At 31.9% G+C, this 27,200-nt stretch overlaps 1 protein-coding gene across 1 annotated transcript in view; it reads right to left on the reverse strand.

Moving 5' to 3' along the window:
• LOC143914667 (5-hydroxytryptamine receptor-like) overlaps positions 1-27,200 on the reverse strand; it is a 131,808-nt gene that overhangs the window by 11,611 nt on the left and 92,997 nt on the right. The window contains exon 2 of the mRNA XM_077434960.1: positions 18,054-18,297. Within this exon, the coding sequence (XP_077291086.1) occupies positions 18,054-18,297 (244 nt within the window). The remainder of the gene's footprint in view (positions 1-18,053; positions 18,298-27,200) is intronic.

A 27,200-nucleotide genomic window follows, 5' to 3' on the forward strand; every position in this document is an offset into this window, starting at 1 on the left:
TGATCACAACAAAATGTCTTTACCCTTCAGGTATAAACATAGATTGCCTAAACACAATCTGCTTCAGATCATCGACTTTAGAGAGTCTTTAATAATATTATGTATTAGATGTATTATGAGCATTTATAAGAATTGCAAATAGGTTTTTGAGCTCTTTTTCCTATTATGCTGTACATTAACATTAGAATAATATAATACTATGATTACTAACAAAATTAAATTAAAACTGTAAAATAGAAAATGATCAGTAGATCAGTAGCTATTAAAATAGATATAAGATGTATTGTGAATATAATTTCGTAATAATAAAAAGCATTTAAAAATCAAAAAATTACATTTTTACAATATTGTTGTTATAAATTAGCCATTGAGCTATTATGAGCTATCTTTAAAATATATGTATAAATAAATAAAATGTATATATGTATAATATATTATAGTAAGAGCACAGCTTTTAACAGTTCAGTTATTAAAAATGTTTTTAGTGATTGTTTAAGAGGTCTATAGGGAGTGAATAGGTTTATATTGAAAACCATTTCATTATAAATTAATTTAAAAATAGTACAAGTGGCGGAAAATTAAGTTTCAACTTACGTATATACATAGGTATATTACGAAAAAATCCTTTCTAAAAAGTTTTTAAATTATACGCCAGTTTATTGACAAAATAAATATTTTGAATTCGACTTCAAAAAGAAAGCACGCTTTGAAGCAGTCGTTTGAAATTTTGGTAGAAGTTTTTTCTTTTCAATTCAAAAGGAAACGTGCATTGCGATAAGAAAGAGGCATAAACTTATTGGATTATATATTATACAAAAGAAAACTTTATAAGTAAGTATTTGATATTGAGGCGCACTGCAATCAACTCTTTAGATTTATTCGATGAATTGGGAAGAGCAACATCTAAAAATTTGACCACAGTTGTCATCCTGGGCAACGTGTAGAGGCATTTTTGGTCGGGGTTAATATATAATGGATAAATAAAAAGAAACTATAGAAAAAAAATATATAGAAACTAAAATAAATATATAGATATATAAAGAAATATATAGAAAAAAAATATATAGAAACTTTTTTGGAGTCAATGTTTTGAAAAATATTTGTAATACTTTATGATTCTGTTTTTGATAAATAAATAAATAGTTCCATAATCGGATTTCGTTATAAAAATAGCACGTTACATCACATCAGTACTTTGAACTCGTTCGTGCATTATTAAACCAGACTATTGAGATAAAAATATAAAAAAATATATAGCCAGTTTTAAAGTTTTAAATATATGTGTACGTACAGAAATATATGTATATGTTACAATGAAATTAAAACAGCAGTGAAATTATAATTTCGCTGACATTTCAATGAAATCATATCCAATTAAATTTTCAATGGGTATAGTTAGTTCAGTGAAATCATATCCAATTACATTTTTACCGGCCTCTATTAGTGAAATTATAATTATTGACAGTTGGATGATAGTGCGTCGCCGACACGAATCGCGCCACACACGTCACAACCCCGCTCATTTCCATCCCCACTCCAATACCAAACTGACGCTCACACGCCCTCCCCGCAACCCCGCTCTTGTCCATTCCCATTCTTCTCATGGTCCACTGTATGTTTCAATTTGGCTTTTTTTGATGCCACATGTGTGGGATTGGATGCGGAAGCAAACACATCATAATATCTTAGCAGCCAACACTTATTTATTTAAGTTCAGTTTAGGTTAGGTTAAGTTAGGGTTGGTTTTATTTATTTAATGTTAGGGTAGGCTAAGATTGGTTTTATTTATTTAAGATTAGGTTAAGTTACGGTTTTTTTTATTTATTTATATATTATCTTAGCTATCAAGCTAATTTAAAAAATACATCTTAATTACTTAACTTTAAAATTTACAATTAACTTATATGTACTGTCCCTCACAGATGTGTCTCTTCGCACTTCGCAAGAATGCATCCATGGTCTTAGCAGACCTGATGCACATCAGGGTTGGTTTTATTTATTTAAGATTAGGTTGTTAGGGTTCGTAATACGTTGTAATTCAAATCACAAATTCACTGAAAGTGAATTTGTAATTCTATTGTTATATCCGTACTCACTGCTTGAGTCAGTGAAATTATAATCTCACTAGTGAATTTAAAATTAAACTGACAATAACAGTTTCACCGTGACATAAACATACACACATACATATATACATTGTTATTATTATTATATTTGTATTAATTCTTTTACCCAAGTAGTATTCGAGAGCTGCTATGATGCACATTGTACAAATGTACAACACTGAACGTAGAAATTTCATTTGCACCATCTTGACTCTAGTTTTCTCGTTTCCGCCGGCGACACAGAAACTATTCAAAGCTAGTGTGAAATTATACCATTCTTTGGTATGAATTAGACTACTTGTAAGTACAATACATGCATAGCATTGGCGTGTAACTGAAATTTCGTCGTACACGTCCACACGGACCGCACGCCGAATGAATACGAAACGAAACGAGCAACTTTTAATTCGATTATACGCCATTTTCGGTTTACATCGTTTCACTTTGGAAATGTTGGAAGTGAATTAACTTCACCGCACTGAAATTATATATGGATATGGAGTGTTTACGCTCTTTGAAACGGACACTGAAACCGATACGACAACGCCTGAAACTCGGTAATGACATGCCTCGCCTTGTGGTCGCTCGGTGATACATAGTTAGTTTCCGACAAAATTGATATACAAGTCATAAATATACGGGTATAAATTTTACATTGTTGTGACACTTTTGCGTCGTATCTACTGTATGCAGGCGTATATAAACCCTCACAAAGCTGTCAAGTTTACATGTCCAAAGCTGACTTTCCACAGCTTGACGTGTGTATCGGAAAATGACCGGTAGAAGTGTTTAGCTAGGTTTTTAAAACACGACTTTTAACGTTTCTTTACAATGTGAGAAATATCACAATCTTATGTAATATTTTATACGAGCTTAGATCCACTTATATTATCCAGCATTGCACGTCAGTTGTTTCGTTCATACGATACAGCAACGAAGCAAAACATTTGTTTCGTTCATACTATACAGCACCGCTCGTTTTCGCCACGTTTACACTTGTTTTGGACGAGCGCAACGCAAAATTGGCTTACATACATACATATACATCACAGAGCGTAACGATATGGCACAATATTGCTTGGCTAAATAAAACCAGCTCTGATTGATACGTTTCGGTGATATGTACTGCTATATATTTTAGTATGTATAGATCGTGTGGGATGCTGCGTTTCGGCACATCACATATATGTACATATGTACATATTACAGAACATATGAATGGGTCCATATATGTAGAACGTGTCCATATAGCCGTGCTGATATAAAATAACCTATATATACCCGGGTGATGTGAATCACATCAAAAAAATCATTAGAAGAGTACATATAGCACATATAGTACATATATTAGTGGTAGTGTATATATTTAGCACCACTGAGGTCAAAGGTGAGAGTCCCCGCCACTGCTGGTTAGATTTGGGGGTTTTGTGACTCCAAATCGATCGTTTCTCTATCAGAGTTCGCCGATTTTATCTGATCATTGCTGAAACGGTTCCTGAAAATTGGTATTAGATCTAATCCTGTTGTCACAAAATCTGCCGGTGTATAATTTGTAATAAATTTACACAGTAATTTGAAATCTATAGATATCTCTATAGACATCTCTATAATTTCGTATTTATTATATGTATAAAAATTGTATACAACAAAAAAAAATCTAAAAATAATCCATAGATGTCTCTATGATTATTATTTCTGATTAATTGTTATATGCTAAATATTTTGATTGTATATATATGTATTACTGTATTTCTGATTTCTGATTGTTTATGTATTCTGTATTTCGCTAACGTACACCCGTCGCATTGGAGCAAATCTGTAATGGCGAGTGTATATTGATTTGTAACAATAAAATAAAAATAAAATATGTAAGTAACTGTTTAATTTGGTTAGTGATTCAGTTCAGTAACGTTATGAAGTTAGATTACAAAGATATTCCAAAAATTGAGTGAAAGATGAAGATAAATCGTTCCAACTATGCATTCCGTTGCATTTCAATGCGTTCAATAAGCATAGATGGCAATGAACATGTATGACTTTCATAAAGAAAAATCATATGGTAAAGTTTTTATTTTAATTACGTGATGTCTCAGTGCAATATTTCAGCGTCTTCCCTGAATTTAATGTGAAGATATATCTATTTTAGGGTTTGCAAGATTTTCTCTAGAAAATCCTTGGAATCAGTGGCATGCCCTCATTGGACTATGTAAACCATACATTCTAGATGGATTAGGCTGTTCCCTTAAAATTTAAAAATATCAATAAGTCACTCTGATATTGTTCACTCGGATTAACGAAGTCCAGAGACCGGAATTGGTCCTACCTGAGGTAATGGTAGTGGATTGTTATGGTATGGTCCGCTACATCGTTCCCTTGCACGGACTCGCCGTCTCGAGTATGTACTAGAGATTTGTTATGTATGGGAGAGCATTTTTAATTTACCCGTTTCTTCAAATATTAATGAAATTTTCATAAAGAATATTCTGATTTGAGTTTACCAAATATCATTATGAACTTTTTTTTGTTTAAATAACACATATTTACACACAACTTTTTGACTAAAAATATGGCAAGGAACTCGGCTCACCAAATGATTCCCTAAAAAAAAAATCAGTGCTGAGAAAACGGAAACAAATGAAGAGGCATTGGGATGTTGCATTCCTGATCGATAAATCATAGTTCGACAAATCATTCAGAAGATTAAGTACTGAAGAAAAAAATATTGGGAACGGTAGGCATTTAGGATATTTCTGTTAGCACAAACGTGAAAACTTATACTCATCACTTTATATTATTATAGTTCAAAAATTAAAAATATAATATCTATACCTTGTTCCCTGTTTTAAATGTCAAGGAAGGCAAATGATTTTAATAGTTATAATATACATATGTAAATTCAGAAAAATTGTAGGTAAAAAATGGGTGAGGACAATATATGATTGTCCCTAAGACTTGACAGTATTATATATTACATATAGCGTTGATTTGAAATTTCTAGTCAGCTTGCCAAAATAAATAGCAAATCGTTGCATGTGAATTTTGCCGACTGCCAATTTGAGGGCAATTTAACTAAAATGTTACGATATAAGCGACAAAATTTCGAGCAGTAAGAGATTGAAGTCATCACTATAATACGATAACGAATATTATTTTACTCAAAATTACACCAGTGTGGCAATAAAAACATAATATAATATTTCAACGATGATAGCTTTGGAGATTCGATTGAAATTAATGTAAATATTTACACTACATTAATACGGTTCAAAACATTCACTTATCGCGCTTTATATGCCTTGTGGGAATTCTATTTGTCCAAGTCCATCCTATAGAGGAAATATTAAACTGACTGTTTGCTCAGTTCCATTATACCGCGTTATTATGAGTATTGTAAACTATTAGTTGTATTATTAAATTGGTATACTGAGGGGTTTTCTTCCTCCCTCTACATCTCCACGACAATCGCATATATCGAATGTCGTATATTCGATGTACTATCATCGATCATATTTCTAAAATTCAATAGCGCCGTTCGACGTGTTAGAAATGGCGTATTTCATACATTGAATTACACCCTATGCAAACCTATGTACGTATGTGAGATCTTAAAAAGTTTTACTTTAGCCTATACATATATCATATTTTGACTGACTTACAAAAAGAAAATCCATTAAATATTATAAAGGAAGGAATTTTTCAATAGTGTTATGTGTTCGGGGTTTTCTATTATATTATATTATTATGAATTTTTAAAGTATAATGCTGTTACATACATATAATGCGTCTTATGATCAGGAAAAAGAATGATTTTATATTCATCATAAAGAAATTCCTCTTCAGAGTATATTATTTAGTCGAGTGTAGTTTGTGCTTACTCGCTGGGAAGTGGAAATTTCACGGAAAACATTGATTTTTCCGAGTGAAAAGCTGCACGATCGGGAATTTAAGCAATTTACTACATAAAGTATGATGAATACTTATTTTAGTGCCTCGTGCAGTAAAATCGAATCGTTTCTCACGACATCATCACCTCCGATAAGCTAGATAAATAATAGAAAAAAATGTAGTAATAAAAAAGAATGGCAAGTTTTACAGTTTAGAGTAATATAAGAATATTATTTCGGTAGATCATTCTACTACACATAAAACTGCAAACAGTAGGTCAGAAAATGGAAAACTAAATGTGTGTTTAAAAATCTCTTTTGCTTAAATAATGTCATGGGTGAAAAACACCACATATTTGAAAATAATCACATTTAATATATTTATTTTATTCAATCAAACATGACAACTCATTTTAACAGATTACTTTAATGTGACGAGTGTGCTATACAGATTGAGAATTATATATTCTTTATAAGGAACATAATTTTTAATTGTGTACATACATTAAACACGACATCTATGGTAAAATATTGTACGGAAGTATTGTAAGTATTATACAAGGCAAATAAACAACAATTAACATCAAATTTGAAGCTTTTGTACCAAACAGAGAAAATCAAGATGCTGTATTATTCGAATTTTTGCGAGATAGATAGGACAGGCATGCCAATTTGTTGGAACCGTTTCAATGAAACCAGATAAATTGGAAAACTTTGATAGGAAACGATTGATTTGGTTCACATATCCAAGGTCTGGCACATACTAGGGATAGAGCTCGTGAAAACACAATTGAGAGCATTACAAACTAACCATTGATCTATGCTGATAGTGTGTGTGTGTGTATAATGTTTTCATAAAGATGAAAAACAAGATAACGAGCTGGAACATGAAGTATTTTTGGAACGTGACGGTTCATAGATCACATTTCAGCAGTTTCAAACAATTTCATCCGAGCTAATGCGATCAAAACTTTGCGAGCACAAAGACAATGACATTTTCGAACCGCTTTCATAATTTCATTATATGGATTATAACACTGGTGAAATTATGCCGAAACACATCTCGGATTAGTCGCGAAATACACCATCCAGAGCACAATTCGACACTTAATTATTTAAAAATATTATAATCGGCTCGTGTGACCGTTTCCCAAAGACAAACAACACCACGACACGGAGTTTCGGTTCCGTCGAACCGAAAGGGAATTCAAAATTGTGTTCTACCGCCGCGTGAGGGTTAACTATGTACTTTCCGATTCTATTTGTTCCGAGATCGGACTGGTTAATCCCGCCGTATTATTAATACGTGCCACAACATTACGGGATAGAAGATAAATGTGGGAGTGTGTGGAGTAGGGGTTCGAAAATAACCCTGACCCCTTTTCAACTGGACCAACAAGAGAACCACACCGCACACTAATGGCTCGGCAAACACACTACACATACCCAAATTGTAATATCATGAAATTGTTTTACCGATTCATTGTTTTCACGTTGAACTTTGTCTATTCCTGAGGGCGCACTCTAGCGGTATTGGCGACGCTAAAAAGTGGCACAAAAAAATTGACATCGTATCGATAAGAATTTCAGTAACCGGTACTAAGTTTCAGTTTAATAGGACGAACGGTGTTCAAAAAATCTCCAAAATTCACAGACACACACCTTTTTTCTAGATGATTTTGATCTAGAATATTTACTAAATTTGACCCACTATAGTTGCTCCTCTGTAGGAAAACAGGAAAAACGTACATGCTTTCCCTTACACCGCCTCTCGACCAATAGCATTTCGTACAGACAATAAAACATTGTATGTACGAAATGCTATTGGTGAAGATAAGGTTAAAGGGACAATATGTGCGTTTTCATATAGCGGATGGACTATAAATTCGAATATGACAATTATTTTTGCTTTTTTACAGATTTTTGGCTTTTGTAGTCTTAAACTCAAATACAGTATTTCTGTGCCAAAAGTGAGTATTGTGAGAATCACAATTCGGATGTTTTTTTTTGTTGATTATAATTTTTATTGCTGTAAAATAGGTATAATTAATTGTCTACCAAATTTTAAAAGTGAAAAATTTATATTTTTTGAATATTTTTTTCTCATTGAGCCAGTTTTATATTTCACTACGTTAACAAAAATTGCTTTTCCATTTCAATATTTTTTATTATCTAAGCGTACTAATTCAAGCGGTTAATTATCAAAATTAATAGAAAGAGCATTTGAATATTGATTCCAATATTTGATTTTGATTTTTAATGCTTTTTATTATTACGAAATTATGTTCACAATACATCTTATATTTATTTCAATAGTTACTGATCTACTGATCATTTTCTATTTTAAAATTTTAATTTAATTTTGTTAGTAATCATAGTATTATATTATTCTAATGTTAATGTACAGAATTATAATAAAAAAGCTCAAAAATCTATTTAAAATTCTTTGATTCCAATATTGATAGTATTCTTTTGTATAGGGATTCTGTTCTGCAGTGCATTTGAGTAAAAGATCTTTGTAACAGAGCTTTAAAAATTGGCGTAATACCTATCTATCTTTTTTTTTGTACAATTGCTTGAAATCCACGCTTGATAGCTTCTAAATGACCTCTTCTACTATCTCCCAAAAGAATTGGATCGATATAAAGAGCACCTTGTTTAAAAATTTTCCAAAAAAGTTGTTATTGTCAAAGATAAGCATTGCCATAGAAATAACCTATAACATAGTAATAAATCGACTACTCAGTCAACTCGTTGAATAAGCACACAATCTAACTAAAAGCAACATATGCATGTAGGTACATATTATAGTAAGAGGTATTCTTCCGAGACGTTTTTTATAATGATTTATGCTAAAATTGGTGTCAGAAGTGGGATTTGACTTAACAACAGAAAGAGACGCTTATATGTACCAATCTGGGTATATTTTTCAAGTGAATTTTGTATTATGTATTAATATATTAACTAGTTTCAAAACACACACACAGGAATCGAGTAGTTGTTCCCGATGTCACATTCCAGGTTATAGGAGTGATGGCGACGGGTCACGAACCCGGTACCGGAGTGGTGCCTCAAATGGAACATTGCCCAAGCTTTATCTACTAGACTTATGCAAGCAGCTGGTGACAAAAAGTACCCCCCTCCCCTACCACAACTCCCCTTTTCAGCCCCTATATTTGCCGATAGCGAACACATAAATTGCCAGCTTGGCGACACAGCCTAAAACATACACTCACGCATGAGTTTTACATTCAAATACTCGAATTGTGAGATTCTATATGTAGAGGTAAAACGGCATTTACCTGAATGCAAATCATTCGGCTTGGACGTATAGCATTTTCCAGTGATGGGAGAATTCGAAATATGTCGAAAAATTATTCAGTATCGGCTTGATCGAAATAAAAATTAGAATTTGGATTTCAGCTAAGTATAGATATGTTTGTGGTTAAATTTCATCTCCAAATTCGTTTATATTGGGCTTAGATTTCAATGCAAAAAACTTATCTTATCGATAAAAAACTTTTTCCTTTCAATAATGTACTAAATATATAAAACCAGAGCGAAAAACGCGAAGTTTGAATGGACCTAGTGGAAAAGTTTCAAAAGTAAAATTTTACATCGTAAACATTCATTAAGTAAAATACGGCCAACAACAGAGACATCTATGGAGAAATTTGCAGCATTTATAAAACTAGTGAAACATCGAGATGTCGAAGGACTCGAAATTAGCGAGAGAGAGATGGGTATGCCAATTTTGCAGAAACCGATTCAATGATAATCAGATAAATTGGCAAACTCTGATAGGAAACGATCAAACTTAAGTCACAAACCAAGGTCTGTCCAGCAGCAACCAGTGGAACTTGCATCCGTGAACACTCTGCTCGAAAGCATTTTTTTTACTTTATTTATTTACATATTAACCACAGTGACATTACAGAATACTCTAACACGTCACTGTAACATAATACAAATACTATGTACATATACATTTATAATATAATATAAGAATATTATCGAGACATCTATGTATGTTATAGATAATAAATTTTAAAATCATATTCAAATAGTGGTGACATAGTGGGTAGGATAATTTTTGCCAATTTGATGGAGGAACCGCTTCAACAATGAAATCAGATAAATTGGAAAATTCTGATAGGAAACGATTGACTTGGAGTCACAAATATGCAAGTCTGACCAGTAGCATTAAAGATTATACTCAGAATAAATTCTTTTCAATTGAGGTCAGCTCACGGGATCAAACCCGGCAACCTCTTGGTTCTTAGTATCAACGCAACCACCGAGCAATGATTATATACATATATATATAAAATTTTACATCGTATTGTAAAGGTTATGCCAGAATAGGATATCATTTTTTAACATTCAGCGCTCGTTAATTTAAATATGAGTATAATCTCAAACGGTACATCAAAGCTCTCCACATTATACTATACATATATGTACATATACATACATACATACATATACATACATATATATATATATATATATATATATATATATATATATATATATATATATATATATATTTATAATATACAACAAAAATTCTATCCTCATTGGATTTTACCCGAATATATACATAACATGCATACATATTATGCGAGCAATTCTACGTTGCGAAATTCGCATATAGTACTACGCCGCAACGGAGGCGGGAAAATTTAGGGTTGATCCCGAAGAAACGGCACGCGCTATTTGCTCGTCAAATATTTGTGTCGAAGATTTCGAAAAGGGGCTTTTACTTCTCCAGACAGACCTAGAGGTGAGAATCGCAAGACGGTCGGTCCGTTGTATTTATTTTAAGCCACGAATTTCGCACCCTGTAAACAACGGCCTTTTGAGGTGCGGCAATTAGGTGTCGTTCGACTTGTTTAAATTCCAAAATGACAACGTTTTATCTCCCAGCCACCCAACAAATAAACATCGCGCTATATATATGTACATATATGTGGACGTAGAACCAGTGGTGTAGTGCGAAATAAAAAATAACCAGGGCAGTATTTAATTTTTATAACCCCCCCCCCCTCTTTGTTCATTACTTAAAAAATATATATCCTAATATTAGTAATTCAAATATTTATAAAAATAACCAAATGCTTATTAACAAATATTCTTCTTCAAATTATGATGTTTTTTTTTATATTTTATAAAAACTTCATTCCATACACCCTCTTCAACATCTTTCATTTTTCAAACCCGTGTTTATGTGTCAACAGCAACATTTCCTTTTAGCAATGCCAAAACCATATATGTACATATATGCCAAAAAAATATGAAATTTTAATATGTGAATTTAGAGATGACTATTTATTTATGCTGTGTTCCCTCATTTTATCTATCCTCAAGCTTATCAAAAAATGCCCATAAATTTCATCAAAACGTCTTTTAAGTTTTGAATATACTAAGATTACTTTTCGGTTGTGAACGAGAAATGTTAGAACTAGAGTCTGCTCACAATATTTGGTATACAAAAATTTTATATTATTTATTTATTTTATAATACATAGGAAAGGCGGTAAAACTGATAGACCCACGGGGTTTGACTTAAGATAAATAATAAAATAAAAACAAAAATATTCATAACAATAATAAGATAAAGGAATAAAAAGTAAAAATGAAAAAAAAAACGAAATAAGAGAAAAAATAAAAGATAAAAGAGAATAAAAATAACTGGGATGGTAGCATAATAACTAAAAGAAAACAAAAATATAGAAAAGATTGGAAATGAAGAATTACAAAAGTCTTCAAGTGTTATAAATACTTCTAGTTTGTTTTTAAAAATATAAAGGTTTTTAGAATTCACTACATTGCTGGGAAGACTATTCCAAACTTTAACCACTCTGTTTTATAAGAAGGAATATCTGATTAATTTATTCGATTTTTTTTATTTTTGGAGTCTGAGAGTGTGACCTCTAAGATTAGGGCTTTCATTGGACATAATGAGTTTGGACATTTATTTGGACAATTATGATGATTATTTATTATTTTAAAGACTTCAATTAACTCGCCTCATATTATTTTCGTCTCAAGTGCTATTAATATTAGCCAAAATATTTTTTAATTTTACTCAAAAAACAAATTTAAAGTACCAGGGCGGCGACCTGTTCCGACCTGGCCCGTCTACACCACTGCGAATAAACCTCCAACGAAGTGTTATAAATACCGAACTTAATTATCAAGACGGCTGTTTTTCACAAACGGCCGACCTTTTCGTTGTTATCATTCCATCTATAATGTAATTGTATAATAATAAGTAATTATTCACACTAAGGGTATACGATATTGATTTCAGGCGCTATTTTAGCTCCACTTTAAAATTATAAATTGGATACAAGCTCTCTTTGTGTGTGTGTGATAAATTCTATATAATATATTCAACACTACTATGTACTATGAATATAATATGTATACTCATATCTGATGTGTATGTACGTACATATGCACATACATATATCGACTTTCTTTCGAGCTCGTTTTAGCAAAGGGGATTTTATCGCGAACGATATATTGTTTTATAACATGTTTAAAGAGGTTATCCACTCCCGTTTCGCATTATAATAATTCACCTTTTGTGTATGGCTTATAATTGCATTCCAACTCTGCAATATATGACCCATTATACACCCTTTGAGAAAATGTTATCTCTACGGCCAATACGTAAATCACGTACACTTTGTTTATGGAAGTATAATATTTATGTACCTACATATTTGCCAAATTATACCACGCATACTTAGTATGGCGACCGAATAACTGACACAATTTTGATAGAGATGGCTTTAAATACATATCATATCATACATTATTAGTGTTCCCCTCCTTTTTCTGAAGGAATTTTTTTTTTGGTTTTTCAAAAAGTCCAAATATGTTCTTTCATGTTTTAATATCTGATTTTTGTCGTTTTTTTGTATAAATCAATTTTTTTGTGACATAGATTTTTTTTTCAACCAAACATAATATAGCCAGCAGTATAGCTCAGTGATTGCGTTAATGCTAACCACCGATAAGTTCCCAGATTCAAGCCCTAGGTTGACGTCGGTTGAAAATAATTTATTCAGAGTCTTATTGCAGTACTGCTGGTCAGACTTAGATATTTGTGACTCTAAGTCGACCGTTTCCTTTCAGAGTTTTCCAATATACATACATATATGTTTGATTTCATTGTTGAAATGTTTCCATGAAATGGCAAAATCCATCCTATCTTTTATTTGTAGGATGGATTTTGCCATTTATCAATAATGTATGTACACTTGTTTTACAGATCGCTTCAAAGCGAAAAGTGTACTTATACAGATCTAGAATTACTAAATCTAATATATAATTTCGAAAGAGACTTTGTATGTAAGTATGTATATATGTATGTATGTAAGTATGTATCTTTGGTTGGGAACTTCGTAAACAAAACAAATTTTCCATGACGACAATTCAATTGGTTGAATATGATATTTTTTTCGATTCAAATAAATTTAATAAAAAAAAAAAATGCATATTTACTATTATATTCGCAATGTTTAAGCCGTTTATATTACAAATACTGAGCGAAGCCGGGTAAAACAACTAGTTGCATATAAATACATAATTATTATTGTATATTTCTACATTATATACGACATCTATGGTAAAACATTGCAAAGTAGTATTGCAAATATTAAGAATACAATACGTCAATACAAGCATTTATAAAATACGAATTTATACGAACATCATCCACAGAGACATCTATGGAGAAATTGTTGCAGAATTTTATGTTTGAAATCGGCGAACCTCAAGACGCTGAATAACTTGATATTTGCAAGAGAGATAGGAAAGGAGATGCCAATTTTGCAGGAACCTTTTAAATGAAAATCAGAAAAATTTGCAAATTCTGATAGGAAAAGATCGACCTAGAGCCACAAATCAAGGTCTGGCTACCAACCACTAGTGGGATTCGAACCCGTCAGAACTCTGCTCCAAAGCATTAAATTTATTATCTGAACATTTATACATGTACAAGTTTAATACCATAGATGTCGCTCAAGAGCAACCCGTAATGGCATTAAATATAATTTTTTTTATAAATATTAAATATAATAAAATGGCATGGTTGTTTGTTGTCGGTTTGTGGTTGGTTATTTGTTGACTCTTATTTTTTGTAATTTATTTAAAATTAATAACAAAATTTGAATTTCAAAATGCGAAAAGAATATTATGTGATGTGTTTCGTAATAGATACAATACTTTAGTAGTTTTTAGACATCCGGAACTTTTTTGTAGAATTTAATTCAAATGAATCGATAATATTAATATCCTAAGCACGAGGAAAATTTACTCTTGCATTTGTTCGGTAGATAAAAATAGCTAAGATTCCAATCTTAAAATAAAATTATTTTATGAATACTTAAATATATTTTTAGCCATACTTAAAACCGGACAAAGACTGCTAATTTTATCCGAAGAAAGTCGCACTTAAAAATGGCGTTATTAAATCGTAAAAAGCATCTAAAAATACATGCATATTAACGCGAACTAAAAATAGAGTAGTAAAATATTGCTTATATTAAAACACAAAAGGGTTGAAAGTGTTTCGCCTGAATTTACAAGAGTGGTAGGGGGTAGTCGAGGGGGGGGGGGGAGGGTTTGCAGCGGGAGCTTAACGTGTAACGTGAGCTTATTCGGCGGTAAATGCACTGCAATATGATGCTCCAAAATGCACCATGGAGTGCTGCAACTGGGACGGGCAGAGTTGCATGGATCGCAACTAAGATGTATCAAGTGGCTCACCGAACAAAGACACCGTATCGGTTGTCGATTGGCTCGGGTTTTCCGCGAAAACGGAAAATTTCCATGCAAAGCCTCATTTTAAAACGTGCTCGAGATGATGTACGGAGACGAGATGCTCCATATAATATTATTCGGAGGAATGCGAGTGAATATTCAAACCGTTTAGCGCTTTCGATCACTCTCGGATTTATGTGATTGACTTTCGCGAGATTCGTTGACGTTGACATATCGCCGGCAATGGATGCCATCAAATCATCCGTAGATCAGCGGTTTCGATGTGAATTATATTTTTTTACGAAATAATATTAGGTATGATTAAAATTTTCATAAATAAAATATAATACCATACCTTGAAATACGTACATTGTATGAATGTATTTATGATCAATACTGACGTAACAAGCTTTTAATATTGAGCACCTCATTTATTTATATATTTTTTTTGGTAAAAATAATATCACAAATGTATGTATGTATATGCATATACATAATTACATCATCATATGTGTATATAATAATTTCTTTAAAGATATAATAAAATATATGAGATCGAAATTTTTAAAGAAAATAAAAGCGCCGCGGGCCAATAATTCAGAAAGAAACTTCTTACAACATAAATGAAACTTATATACGTATATAAAATTTCAGCTTGATACGCCAAAAGGTTTCGGAGAAAAATTCAAAAATCGTCGAAATTCTAGAGAAAAAATACTTTTGAGATAAAATTCTATTTGAGGTAAAATTTCATACATGCGTATGAAATTTATCATTCCTATGCATGTATTACTAGGGATTGCAATACTGGTATACTAGTTAACCGGTAAATCATCAAAATTTGGCTTTCGGTAATTACCGTTAATTATTTAAACGCGAATTAAGTGCATATACAGACATATTATTGCATTAAAAATGGCTTATTGTGGATTAGGTTGTTCGGAATTTACGCTAGTGGCTACGTTGAGGCCCTTACCCGGCTAAGAGTAGCAATACAGACCAACCAAATCGCAATGAATGGGATCAGACCATTGTTTCAATTATGGTCCAAAATTTAAATAAATAAATACGATTTTATTTATAAAATTATTAATTATTACGAACGGAGATTAAATTATTTGTGATTTATTTTAAGCTAACGTTTTTTGGAAAAGTAATCTAACCACCCGTACTTATCAAATGCTCGTTTTTTTATTTTTTACTTTACCGATAAAAACCGGTATACTGGTTGTGGGAAAAATTGTTCACCGTTTGTCGGTAAATGAAACTTGATGGTAAATTGCAATCCCTACCTACGTATTACATGTAAAAAAGTTTCGGCCCAATCCGCTGAGCGGCTTAGGAGATAATTGAATTCAAAAACTTAAAAAAAGGGGAGATTTATAAAGGGAAGTACCACTTCCGGTCAACCTGAAATTTTGAAAAAAAAAAATACAACGTAACGAAAAATATTTAAGTAACTGATACTAAGTTTCAGTTTGATTGGACTGACGGTCTTCAAATTATCTACAAAATACAAACACATACACACGTACACATTGTACAGTGATCGAGGATGCGGTGCATCCGCTCTAAAATCGCCAGACACATTGAACGACAGAATAACGAACGGCTGCTTTAAATTCAATTCTCGTCTTCTCGAATGATAGATTGCACATCAGATGACGGGTAACCTTTCGATGTCCACAGATGCAATTCTTAAAATGGTAATTATTAAAATTGAGTTGGATCTTTCAGGCGAGTTTAATAAGGGAAGATTCGATAAGTTCCGAATCTTGAAATAAAATATTAAATATTAAACTCGCCAGAAAGATCCAACTCAATTTTAATAATTGCATCTGTGCACATCGAAAGGTTACTCGTCATCTGATGTGCAATCTATCATTCGAGAAAACGAGAATTACGTTTAAAGCTGCCTTTCTGTTAATCTGGCGATTTTAGAGCGGATGCACCAAACCCAGTGATCGATTATGGGTTCAAATTAGTCAAAATCTCGAAATAAAATTTTTATATGGTCACAATATTTTATATATTACTACTGTATATATTATACATATATGTAAGTTGAAAATCTATCAAACACCCTAAAAAAAAAGTGAAATATTATAATGAAATATTTTTAGTATAATTGCTCTACAAGCGCAAACATACTTTCAACAATGTGCACCAGTTGATTATTCATTTATAGTTTTGGACCATTGTGGCATTACAGAAAGAACATAATGCGCCACAATGGCCAACATTTGAAAAAGAGAAACAAAAATAAAATAAGGTGAAATACACAAAATAAGAAGCAAAAGCAAAGAAAAAGCATGATATAAATACAAAAGAAAAATAATAGATAAATAATTAACATAGGTTAAAAAATCAATTAAAAGAATAAATAAAATCCTTAAATCCGATTCATAGTTTCACATTGAACAAAAGAAAAATAGCACATCAAATGTACACAAGGAAAAAAGCAATAAAATTAAAATAAATTGCAGCGAGGCCCAAATGGAAGAGAGTAGATTCCATTCATACATCACATTCAAATTAAGAAAATAATGATGAGCGCAGCTTACCAGATAAATATGTATGTTAAAATAATATCCGATAATCTGCGCTCACCAACGTGGAAAATATCGCATTCAGGCACAGCAGAAACGATTTCATTGAGAAGTCAAATAGCTCTTGGAATAGGAGCCATTCGAAAAAGAACTGTGCGAGCAGGAAGTACAACCATCAAATGATGATGTCTACCACGCACATATGTAGTTATTAGGGACATAAATTCCTAACTGTTCCAGCAACAGCGGGCATGACGTATTACCACGCAGTAGCTGGAGAACGAAACGAATTAACGAGAAGTTTCTCCGAAGTTCAAGGGAATTATACCCAAGCATGTGGCCAAAAGGAAAGGAGTAGGCTAGAGATATGGGTAATACCCAAACTCTTTCCTGTAGAGAAATAAAATAATAATAAAAATGACAATAAAAGAGGCTTTATATTAATTATATCAAGCTCCATTTCGGGTGTTGGGTCTTGTGCATCGTTTGTGTTTACATACTTAGTTACGGCATTATGTATCAGTACGTCTATATGTGAATCAATTTGAATGGTATAATCCTCTCTATGAGTTGTATTACCGTGTTTGTATAGGTGTATAATCGAGTATCTACTGGGGCTTAAGCTTATTGAAGTAGTTTGTCTATAGTTTATCCGTCTATTAAGCGTATGTATGTATGTATGTATATTAATTAGTTTTAGACTAGAATAGAAGAAAATGTTGTATATAAATACATACCTGTCTAAGGCGATCGCCACCAGATGCAGTATGGAAGCTGTGCAACACAGGACATCACTGGAGGTCCACATGTCACAAAGTTCAGGACCCAAAGTCCAACGTTGGGCCACCTCGTATACTGCACCCAAGGGCATAACAAGACAAGCGACTAGCAAATCTGCCACGGCCAGCGACAATATCAAATGGTTCGCAACGTTCTGCAAGTGACGCTCAAGCAAAATGGCCGCTATGACGAACACGTTACCTGAAACAGATTTCGTAATAAATAATTAAAAATAGGTTGGTAAAAAAAAATAATACATTTTCATTGAAATATGTATTTACACGTCTGTTAAAAAACTTGTTGACCAAAAAGTAAAAAAAATACTTTGAATTAGATTTTTAAAATTTAAATAAAAATAATAATATGATACATGGGTCGTATCAATCAGCTCGTTTTCTACTGATCTCAACAGGACAATGGACCAGTAGTCTAGAGTCCCTGTAGCATTGGAATAGTTGCACTACATTATAATATACTAGAAATAGTGTTAAAAGTTTCAGTCGAGCTCTCAACGCAACTTGAGTATCTTCGTGCATTTACTATACATATGTATATATTATATGTACATACACATGTATGTGCTTTATACATATACAGTGAACGTCAAACTTTTACGTTCCGACACCCACATCCCGTATAACCTTTCCTACTGCGACCTCAATAGTCATTTACAGCATAGCGACAATTTGAAATCAAATTACTATTACGTACATACATATGTACATACCTAAATGTATAATATTCTAGCGAAAGTTACACTGCTGATGCTGAGCCAATTTAGCCGAGTGATTTAAGTTAATCGACACAAAGGCAGTTTCTTAGCGCGTCAAAATCTCTAAATTAACAATTACGAACGGCTTTAATTCAATTCGACTAGAGAAAAAGAGAGAGAGAGAGAGAGAGAGAGAGGGAGATCCAGAGAGCTTGACGCGAAGAAAGGGTTATATAGGTGATTCTAGCGTCGAAGGACTTTTCCCACTTTGACGAGAAAACGCTCAAAATTGATTACAGTCATTCATTATTAGTTTAAATAAAGTAGGGGTATTTGGACGTAGGGAATTTTAAAATTCGAAAATAATCGAACCCATTTTCGATTGATTAGTGGGTTGATAATTCAATTAAAGAGTTACATTAATTGACCTGTATTATATTGATTTTTTTTTAATATTAGAATATATTAAAATACTGAGTCTGATCCTACATAATTAATGCTGACGCTTTTTATATAGTTTAAATAATAAGTGTGTACTTAAGTTTAATCGGGCCAAATTTTCCCTATGAGGGTCGTCTCGCGACGGAATTAAATTATGCGAATAGATGGGGCGTTGCGAAAAACGATCCCTTTTTCAGCGTTGGTGGAAAATTTCAGGAAAATTCATGTTGTTTTTATGATAAAATAATCAACGCAAACTTGCGAGTGATCGAGGGCAGTTTGGATAGTTGAAAGTTTTGCGGGCAGGCGAATAAATTATAACTCATTTTTTTTTCATGTAAAATTCGTGTATAATTTTGATTTAATTTCCTACTGATTTTTTAATCAAACAAATTTAAAAAACCCGGAGTAAAATTTCAATGATATATTAGGAGGAAAATCTGAATATTATTATAAATTTACAGAAATTGAAATGAACGGAAAATAGGGAGAGTTCGTACGCGTTTCCAACAAATTAAAATCAATCGACTGTCAAAACCAGTAACGAAAGTTTAAAATACATACATATACATATGTATGTACGTATATACTACACAGAACGTTGTCTAAATATATTTAATTTGAACAAAAATAATTTACTAAGATAAGCTAAGTTCTACTAAACTTTTATGGTTATATTTTATAAATATAAAAGGATATAAATATAATATATGTATATTATAGATAGAATATACACATTGTATGTCTATTTAAATGGTTTTATTTAATTTGACCAAATGATGTATGTATAGACACAAAATCTGATTTTGTATGAACACGAAATCAATGTTTCAGCCATTTTCATATGAACGTACATCGAACCAATTTCATTGAAATTTTGCAACATTATTTTATTTTATATCTTTTTTTTAAATTCAACTCATCACAGGAATACCCCGAGGTGACACGTATGGCTAACTTTGTACATCCTTCCTCGTTTGCTCAATGCTGAGCGTTGTGGTTATTGAGGTCGTCTGGAATTCGATAGACGATTCCTCTCTACTTCTCTCGGTTTTGTGCCAACTTGAAGCCAGCGTTAAAGGATGATTCCGTCAGTTTTTTGATTTGGCCTGACCATCTCTTGGGAGAGCACTTCTCTCGCTCGCCATCCCCCCAGCATTTAGGTATCTCTCCAGACTCTCCACAATCTTACTGGCAATATGGCCAAAGAAGGAAAGAACCCTTTTTCTACATGTTGTAGAGAATCTATCTGAAACTGCCAGATCTTTGAGGATAGATATGTTCGTGAGATGTTCTCCAACAGCATCGAATGCATCTAACATGTTCCTGTCTCTCATTTTCAATGCCCATGTCTCGACTCCATACAACACGATGGGGAGCACCTGAGATCGCACGGATTTTTGTTCTTCCATATCTTTATGAGACTGACCATCGCCGTTTTCGCTATTCTTACTCTTCTGCAGATTTTTGATTAGCATCCTCCTTTCATTGAGATCAAAGCACCTGCTAGGTACATAAAGTTGTCGAATTCCTCAAGACTTTATAAGAGTCTCAATTCTATCAACTAATGGAATTTTTGTTTATCTCTAGACCCAGATGTCTAATTTCTATCTCTATTCTACGAAATAGTTCATCCATTTCATACTCATTGCTGGCCATTAACTTCATGTCGCCACGCATCTTATGTAAAAAATGTTTCTGCCGCCTGTTGTTATTCCACCTTCCCATCCGCTGAGTAATCTTTTCATTATGTATTCCCGATATAGATTAAAAAGATCAGGAGAGAGTATGCATCCCTGTCAGACAGCTTTGGAATTGAAAATTTTTCATGTATGTATATACATACATATGTATATTATTGTATATATGTAAATACATTTATATTATTATTACAAATTTGAAATTAAATTCAAATAATGGTGAAAAATTTGGATAGGTGATTAATTTGGTAGGAAAAGTTTCAACAATTAAATCAGCTAAGGAAAAAATTGACCTTGAGTCACATACATATGTATGTATATGTACATATTTCAAAGGTCTGGCCAGAAACACTAGATCGGGGCTTGAACCCATGACCCCTCAGTTGTTAGCACCATACGCTAACCACTGAGCTATGTTGCTGGTTATGACAATACAATTCATTAAAATTTGAGTTAACTTTAAGCCAAAATATATCAACAAAGTCTTTAGAACGTTACAGAGATGTTTTTACGAACGCTTTAAAATTCAATAATGCGTTAATATTTGCTGGGTATTACGAATAGTTCAATGAGCTCCGTATAATGTTAACTCTAAGAATGTGTTCAAAACAAAAATGTGACTTTCCAACTCAACGACTTTACTAATCGAGTGAAGTTTTCATAAAAACTGAAAGCCCAACCTCTCGATCAACTTACAATTGAACTACATTTTCAATTGTAATATATTTTAACCAGTTGGAATCTAATTCGCCATATAAATCAACTTACGTGGGTTAGACAGAATATATTCCAAATAGTCACAATGTATTACAAATGAAAATACACTTCAACTATAACGGTAGTTGGTACCAGGTTAGATGGAATATATAATCTAACAACTGAAAGATACACTTCGATTGTAACATATGTACATTGTATATAAAAAGTGAAATATTTAAAATCATATAACTTAATAAGTGTAAGCAGAGCTTAGCATAATAATCGATGTGTGGCAAAGGGATTTGCGAAAAGTTGAAACAGCAATAGGCAAAATAATTCACGTACAATTTGAATTTATCATACAAATAAATAACAAAATAAAATAAAAAGAGGAAATGTACCGAAATGAAACGAAAATCCCCCAAAAGTCGAGCAGAACGATAATGCGGGGCCGCGTTTGATTTGGAGGCTTACCATCTAAAGCCGCTTTGGTTTCGCGTTAAAAAAAGATACACACATAGAGATATGTATATTATCCGATCGGTTGTCGCGGACCGGGAACAGGGGAGGACGGCGACATGAAAAATAAAAAAAAAACCCCGAACGAACGAGGATTATTCGTCCTTAAAATGCAAAATAGGCGGGTCGGTGAAAATTTCGGTCGGAGCGCAAGTCGCGGCCAAAGACGCGGAAAGGTTGCCTAAAAGCACGGACCGGGGATTTGAATTTTTAAAATCCATTACGAGAGATGGGGGTCGAGGCTAGGCGAACTTGCGGAATTTTTCCGCGTGACAATTGTAGCCGCTACGTGGGAAAATTTTCCGCGGAAGAAAAATGTCACGTTCGCTAAAAATAAGGCGAAAATAAAAGGACACGTACTGACTCCTCGGCGCCTTGGCGACTGACGCAGTCTGTGTCGATACGATGCGATGGTGAGTTTTGACCTATGGAATTTTAATGTCGTCGGATATTTTTTGATGAAATTTAAATTGCTATTGCGAAAACGACGCGTCTATTTTTAGTTGACAATATTCGAAATTTGTTATTTGATATGTGTCTGTGAGAAAAAAATTAAAAAAGTGAGCTGAATATTTAAACATCGCTAAATATACAATACAGTACATACATACATACAATATTCCCCCTCATATTGATCCATTTTGTTGTTGCTTTTTTCTTGTTTTAAATATATATTATTTAGTCATTATTCTCAGTATCTCATCCCATATCCATCACTTTTCAAAGCCGTCGTTGTTTTTATTCTATTTCATTGCTACAACTTTTTTGGTATCGATGATACTATGTATGTCATGTACGTTGTAATGTTGTTTGTTTCTGTTTTTAAAAAATCAATAAATACATATGTACATAGATTTAATATTCGTATGCGGGTTAAAATGAACGATTCATCAATCCCATCAACTTCTCTCACCGCACCTGTCAAATATTTGTCGGTAAAATTGAAATTATTTTGATACAAGTCATCATGTCAAAAATATGTGATTTATTGAGTTTGTGATTTTATTTACTAAAATGTCAATTCCAAAAATAGTAATCTATTAGTTGTAATAAAATTTGTATTTTTAATTTATTATTTTGTTTATGTCGGCCCATCAAATGGAGTGCACAATTATGTGGACATAGGCCACTAGTAATGTATAATTCCTTATTGGTATTATCATTTTCTGTACATTTTAGTTTATATACGTATATAATACATCCATTAAAAAAAATGATAACATAAATGTGAAATTGAAAATGATTGAAAATACGATACGTAAAAAAAAATCGATGTATAAAAAGAAAACGTTTTAATTTTTGCTTACGTGTAGTAACAATAGATGAAGTTTTATGATCATGTGAAAATTCGAACTCGAGATTTTGATTGATTCAAGCTCGAAATCGATCACTGATCACGTTTTCAAGATCTAGAAAAAATGTGTGTGTGTGTGTGTGAGTGTCTGTGTATTTTGGGGATTTTTTAAACACCGTTAATCCTATCGAACTGAAACTTAGTATTGGTTATCGAAACACTGAAATTGTTATCGATAGGACGCAAATTTTTTTCATATTTTTAAGTTGACCGGAAATGGTACCTGTCCTTATAGGTATCCTCTTTTTTTAAGTTTTTGAATTCAATTATCTCCCAAACCATTAACTGAATCGGACGGAAATTTTTTTACATGTAATAGAAATTATATATTTTATAACCTAATATTTTTACCTGAACCGAAAGTAGTACTTTTACTCTAGGGAATCGATGTTTTTCTCAGAAAAAATTTAGTTTATTGAACTGAAATTTCATATATAAAAGTTTAAGCTTAATACCAAGTTATTTATAAAAATTTGGTAAGCATCCGTCAACCGGAAGTGGCAGTTTACTTTAGTTCGATTTTTCTTCCACTATTTTTTTCAAACCTTTAAACATGTGTGCTCTCACGAAAAAATTCAAGTATAATTCTTGTATCCTGTAGATTAAGTTATGAGTTGATTCTATTTTTTTATGTAATACTTGGTAGATTTGTATTGCGATTTTTTATGTAATAATCATGTATGTATTTAAAATGGTTATATATTCACAAATGAAAGTAACATGTGTCTAATGAATTTTGCATGACAAGCGTAATAACAGCAGTCATCGTTTAAACTTCGTTTAGACGACTTTCTTCGACCTTATTGACCGAAACAATTAGTGAGATAGGATTAGATCTAAAATATACAAAAGCAATTAGAAGTTTTAATGGATTCCCCGGCTAGAGATGGGGGTAATATGATTACCAAGCAAGCGGAATTAGGCAGGGGTAGATCATCCAAAGCCGACGACTATTGAGATCTAAATTTTAATATGTGTGTGACTATTGAGATCTAAATTTTAATATGAGATCTAAATTTTAATATGTATATTTAAAAAATGTATGTCTAGGCGTAAAATGCGGACGAGATATTTATAACTCTGGTTAGTTTTTCGACATTTGAGACGTGTGAAATATATAGTGTGTGTGTGTGTGTGTATTATACAGGTACGTACATGAATAATATATGACAGACTTGAAATTCGGGTTAAACTTGTGTGACACCAGCACCTGATTCGTAGCATTACTTTCGACATACGTTTCCGTAACTTTCAGCGCTCAGGTAACTTTCAGTGACGTCTTTGGAACCCTGTCTGAAACTATCTCGATCTTGGGGCTTACATATGTATAGGTTTATACATAAGTATACGTCGATTGATTCTTTCGCTTTCGAACACTTTTCTTATAAAGTTTTATTCGATTGTTTTTATTTTATTTGAATTATATATGTATATTGAATTTCATTGTTGATTTATTTAAAATGAACAATTTATTATAATTATATTAGCTCGTATTAATCGGCATTGAAATGTGAATTTCTTTATTAGGAATACGATTGAACCTAAAGCAACTTATATATTTTAATCTACAAATAAAAATAATGATGAAAATTAATTACTAGGAATTTATTCATCAGAACAAATGAATAGTCTTAAAATTTTTAAATTGGATACAAAATAAAAAACATTCAATGCATTCTTTCAAAAAAGTTTCTCTCATTTGGTAAAATTAAAATGTTCACAATATGGGTTCGTTATTTGGTGTAGTTAAAATATTTTTAATCTGTCCCACGTAATAATTTCGTATAATTCAGTGGATTTACAATATGAATTATAATTATTCGTTGTACATATTTTGTTTCTTTCATCAAATTTTTGAATTTGATTCACACAATCTAGGCTTTAAATGCGACCTAATTTTGATGTATTTTATTCACAGTACTGCTTTTCGTCAAAACGTCACTTGACTAATAATTCGAGTATGGAAATTTTGCTTTGAACATATTCTTGGGGTTATTGTAATATTCAACTCTTTTCCATAGTTCGTAATACATAATAACGCATTGTTGAATGCCAGAAAGCATTCTACAAAAAACTCTGAACTATCAAACAGTCAAACTGTATTTTCGCCAATAGAATGTTAAATATGCCAGTTATTTGTATTCAAACATCAATTATCTAAAACGCCACATATAAATAATCTATCCGATTTTTATTGTTTTTTACTTTCAGTTTAATTATTCAATTTTTATTGTTTTTTTTTTTATTTTTTAGGGAGCATGTGAATGTTTGTTAAATACAATTAAATGTGTTTTTATATATTTTATATGTACATACATATGTATCTATGTATGTTTATAAAAAATGTGAAAATGAATTATCTGGCCACAGTGTCACATTGGGGTAACCTGTGACACTGGTATATGATTATTTAAATAAAATAATATATGTATAAACTTTAAAGGTATATATTATTGTACATTTTATACACATATTAAAATGTTTAATAATAATAACTTAATATTCATACAAACATATTATAAAAATTTAAATCTATTATATGTACACACATTATATACATTTTCAAGAAAAAAATAAATGATAAAAATTTTAGTTCAGATTCGAATTCATTTTTTTTTATTATCTGTCCTTATATAAGAATAAAATTTGATACAAATATAATATTCCGTTTGTTACAGACATTACTAACAAACTAACCAGTAGATTCTATGACAGAATCACTAATAACCATACTAACACACCTGTGAAGAGTCTCGGTGATTACAAAAAAATGTCTATACCCTTCAGGTATAAACACAGATTACCTAAACACGATCTGCTTTAGGTCATCGACTTTAGAGAGTCTTTAATTGATATTATGTATTAGATGTATTATGAACATTTATAAGGATTGTAAATAGGTTTTTGAGCTCTTTTTCCTATTATGCTGTAGATTAACATTAGAATAATACAATACTATGATTACTAATCAAATTAAATTAAATTGTAAAATAGAAAATGATCAGTAGATCAGTAGTTATTAAAATAGATATAAGATGTATTGTGAACATAATTTCGTAATAATAAAAAGCATTTAAAAATCAAAATACAAATTTGTTTAAAATTAATAGACGTTTTAAATATTACGTGCTACATAAAAGATAAATTATATATCAAATAGATAAATTTGAACCTGTTGATGTATGCAATATGTAAATATTTATCAAATTTTATTCTATGTACGTATAAAATATATATTATGTGTTGAAATTTATATCGTCGATTCAATTACGAATATACACATGTTTGTATAAAATGTGCATAATATAAAAGAATATCGCATCTACGTGCAGTTAAAAAGGTCGAACACAATTTTGAATCTGAATAAATACGAACAAAAGTTATTTTTCGGTCTCGCATAATTACTGGAAGTTTGTAAAACCGCTGCGCGCGGGGCTTAAACTTTGGCCCAACTCATTTTATTGAGTTTAATAAACGCACCATTACACCTGGACCTATCCTCCCTATCCCGACAAAACCTTGCCTGTAGTGAAATATGCGAAAAAACGACCGCGAAATCCGCTCGTTTAATTGGTTTTATTTTAATGAAAATTTCACCGCTAACCTTTACTCCGCGGCGGCAAGCTTGCATAAATTTGTGAAATCGACGGTGTTTTTTTTTTTTTTTGGAAATCCGACC

Source organism: Arctopsyche grandis, chromosome 7 (assembly GCF_051622035.1).
Source record: "Arctopsyche grandis isolate Sample6627 chromosome 7, ASM5162203v2, whole genome shotgun sequence".
Classification (NCBI taxonomy): domain Eukaryota; kingdom Metazoa; phylum Arthropoda; class Insecta; order Trichoptera; family Hydropsychidae; genus Arctopsyche; species Arctopsyche grandis.